Source organism: Cyprinodon variegatus, unplaced genomic scaffold (assembly GCF_000732505.1).
Source record: "Cyprinodon variegatus isolate N-32 unplaced genomic scaffold, C_variegatus-1.0 Scaffold129, whole genome shotgun sequence".
NCBI classification, from domain to species: domain Eukaryota; kingdom Metazoa; phylum Chordata; class Actinopteri; order Cyprinodontiformes; family Cyprinodontidae; genus Cyprinodon; species Cyprinodon variegatus.
In genome coordinates, this window is record NW_015150582.1 from 994,289 (window position 1) to 996,678 (window position 2,390).

General features: G+C 36.5%; 1 protein-coding gene across 2 annotated transcripts in view; it reads left to right on the top strand.

Moving 5' to 3' along the window:
• Positions 1 to 89: 89 nt before the first annotated feature.
• LOC107085600 (homeobox protein OTX2) overlaps positions 90 to 2,390 on the top strand; it is a 5,279-nt gene continuing 2,978 nt past the window's right edge. Inside the window, exons 1-2 of one of the 2 annotated variants that reach the window (XM_015376037.1) lie at positions 90 to 372; positions 2,055 to 2,264. In XM_015376037.1, the coding sequence (XP_015231523.1) occupies positions 2,168 to 2,264 (97 nt within the window). In that variant the 5' untranslated portion in view covers positions 90 to 372; positions 2,055 to 2,167. Of the gene's footprint in view, positions 373 to 1,211; positions 1,491 to 2,054; positions 2,265 to 2,390 lie in introns of those variants that run through there. The other variant, XM_015376036.1, reaches the window with a different exon arrangement.

The window sequence follows — 2,390 nt, forward strand, 5'->3', positions numbered from 1 at the left end:
GGGGGGGGATACTTCCCACCAGTGTGAGAGACGGAGACAGAGAAGGAGCTCAGCTCAGTTCTCCAGGCTCCCCATTGGCTGGCGGTTTGTACAAAATCTAACTCAAACCACTTCAGTCTGAATAAATCCTAAAGGCGCACACACAGCCTCCTCCGCAGCTCCACCGCCGCCATCAGCGTCCTTTCAGAGCCCGATGCTGCGCTCATCGCTCAACTTTTATCTGTGCTGCTGTTCATCGGCGGAAGGAAGCTGTTCCTACTTGCTTTTTGGAGGTTTTGTCACTCGGACTCTTTGACTTCTGCACAGCTTTTGCTTTTCCCCCCGAAAGAGAGGAATCAAGAAAACAAGTCATTTCTACACCTAAATGCCGGTGTAAGTTATTATTATTATTTTAATTATTATCATTATTAATATTATTATTACAATGATCAGATTATCTACAGGGAACATCAACGAAAAGTATTGAAAATAAATCCTGAACTCAAGAAGGCCAGTGGAATGATTATGGTGCTTCAAAGTTTTAACCTTTTTTTTATCTTAATTTCTATTACCGGGGAATATTTGGTATTTTAGATAAGGTGCATTAAACAGATCCAAGAAGGGTCGATAAAAGGAAATTACACTATTTAAAAAAGGTGTTTAAATATTGTCGAACTTAGACCCCTCTGGAGGGTCTAAGTTTTTTATTTCTGAATGAGATTTTAGTTTTGTTTCTTTATTTTGGTCTTTTTTAATCTTACGATTTTTTTTATTGCATAGGCTACTTGCACTTTTTGGTATTTATTATTTTTTTTATTATTATTATAATTTTTGGAAATATATATAAAAAAATAAGTTATAGTTTGGGCAAAAAAAAATAAAACTAAAACTAAAATGCAAAAAATACATATCGCACTGATCCAAACTAAAATAAATTATTTATAATAGAATTAAATATATTAAAAAAAGAAAACTATTAATTTTAGGGCTGTGAAGGGGTAAATGTTCCGGGGCCTCTTGCGCCTCCTATGACTGCCGAAATGAATAATTCATCAGACAATAAACCAACATGTCACAATTAATATGTTCCCTGCTTCTAGGAGTTATGCATCTCCCAAAATCATATGAATTATTTTCTATTTAGAGTTAGATACACGAAAAACATCCGCAGATACATTCATCCTCTATATTTGCCTTTAATTCCGAGGTTTATTTTAAAAGCTTTCAGTCTTTCGAGCCATTTGCCACTTGAATTATCCCCGTAATTCATCATCAGTCCATTTATCATAATTAATCGTTGGACGAGGGGCTAATTATTATTATTGAGCGGGAGAGCAACTGGTTGACGGGCTGGTGTGTGTTTAAGTGTGACAGATTGGGATGAGGGGGTTAAAACCGTTGGATGGAGAGGGAGAAGATGCAACTAATCAAGAGGCACAGTGGGGATCGTGGGGAGCGGAGGGTCACTGGAGCTGAAGTGACAACGATCGCGTTTACCAAACAGCATCACGGTGCGGATTCAAGAGCTTCACATCTTCACTGAGGAGGAATATGTCCCACCGCCAACTAGCCATTTAGATTTTATTTATCTAAATATAATAGAAAGCTTCATTTATTTCATTTTCCTTCAAAATGTGGAGTTGTACCTATTTATTTAACGTGAAATAATATATTTCATAGGTTTATACGTAATTACGCACATAAAAGTAAGACATCCTTATGGATTATCTAAGTCATACTCATAGTTATATATATCTATATATCTATATCTATATATCTATATATATATATATATATATATATATATATATATATATATATATATAAATCTCAGATAATTTAGATTGTTTTCCTCTTTACTGTCTAAAAAAGTATTGATGGCATTAATTGCTGTAGTTCTTTGTTTGCTTTCATGAGGGGGGGCATATAGTGGTAAGGGCAACTGAACTGAAGATGCACTGGCAGCTTTATGAGAAGCAAGATGAGTCTTTGGGGAGGGCGCATACTCCTATAACAGTGTGTAAGATGTAAGGTTAAAAAAATATCTAACAGTTCCTGTTGTTTTTTTCAAACAGGTGCCCGTTGTAACACGGAGCCCACGGAGATCAGAGAGGACACGAGGGGCGCCTTTGGAACGACACCCGTTTTCAAAATTTTCTCCAACTTCAGCCCTCAGACAAACATTAGCATGATGTCGTATCTAAAGCAACCACCTTACACGGTAAATGGCCTGAGCTTAACGACTTCCGGGATGGACCTTTTGCATCCATCGGTGGGTTATCCAGGTGGGTTTTGCTTTTTCTAAATAAATGCAATGGATAAAGCGGAGTTCGTTTGAGATTTTCTGTCCTATTGTTAATTTGGCTCAAAGCAGTTTTTGCATTTTGACATAAACAATAAAAATTGTCATA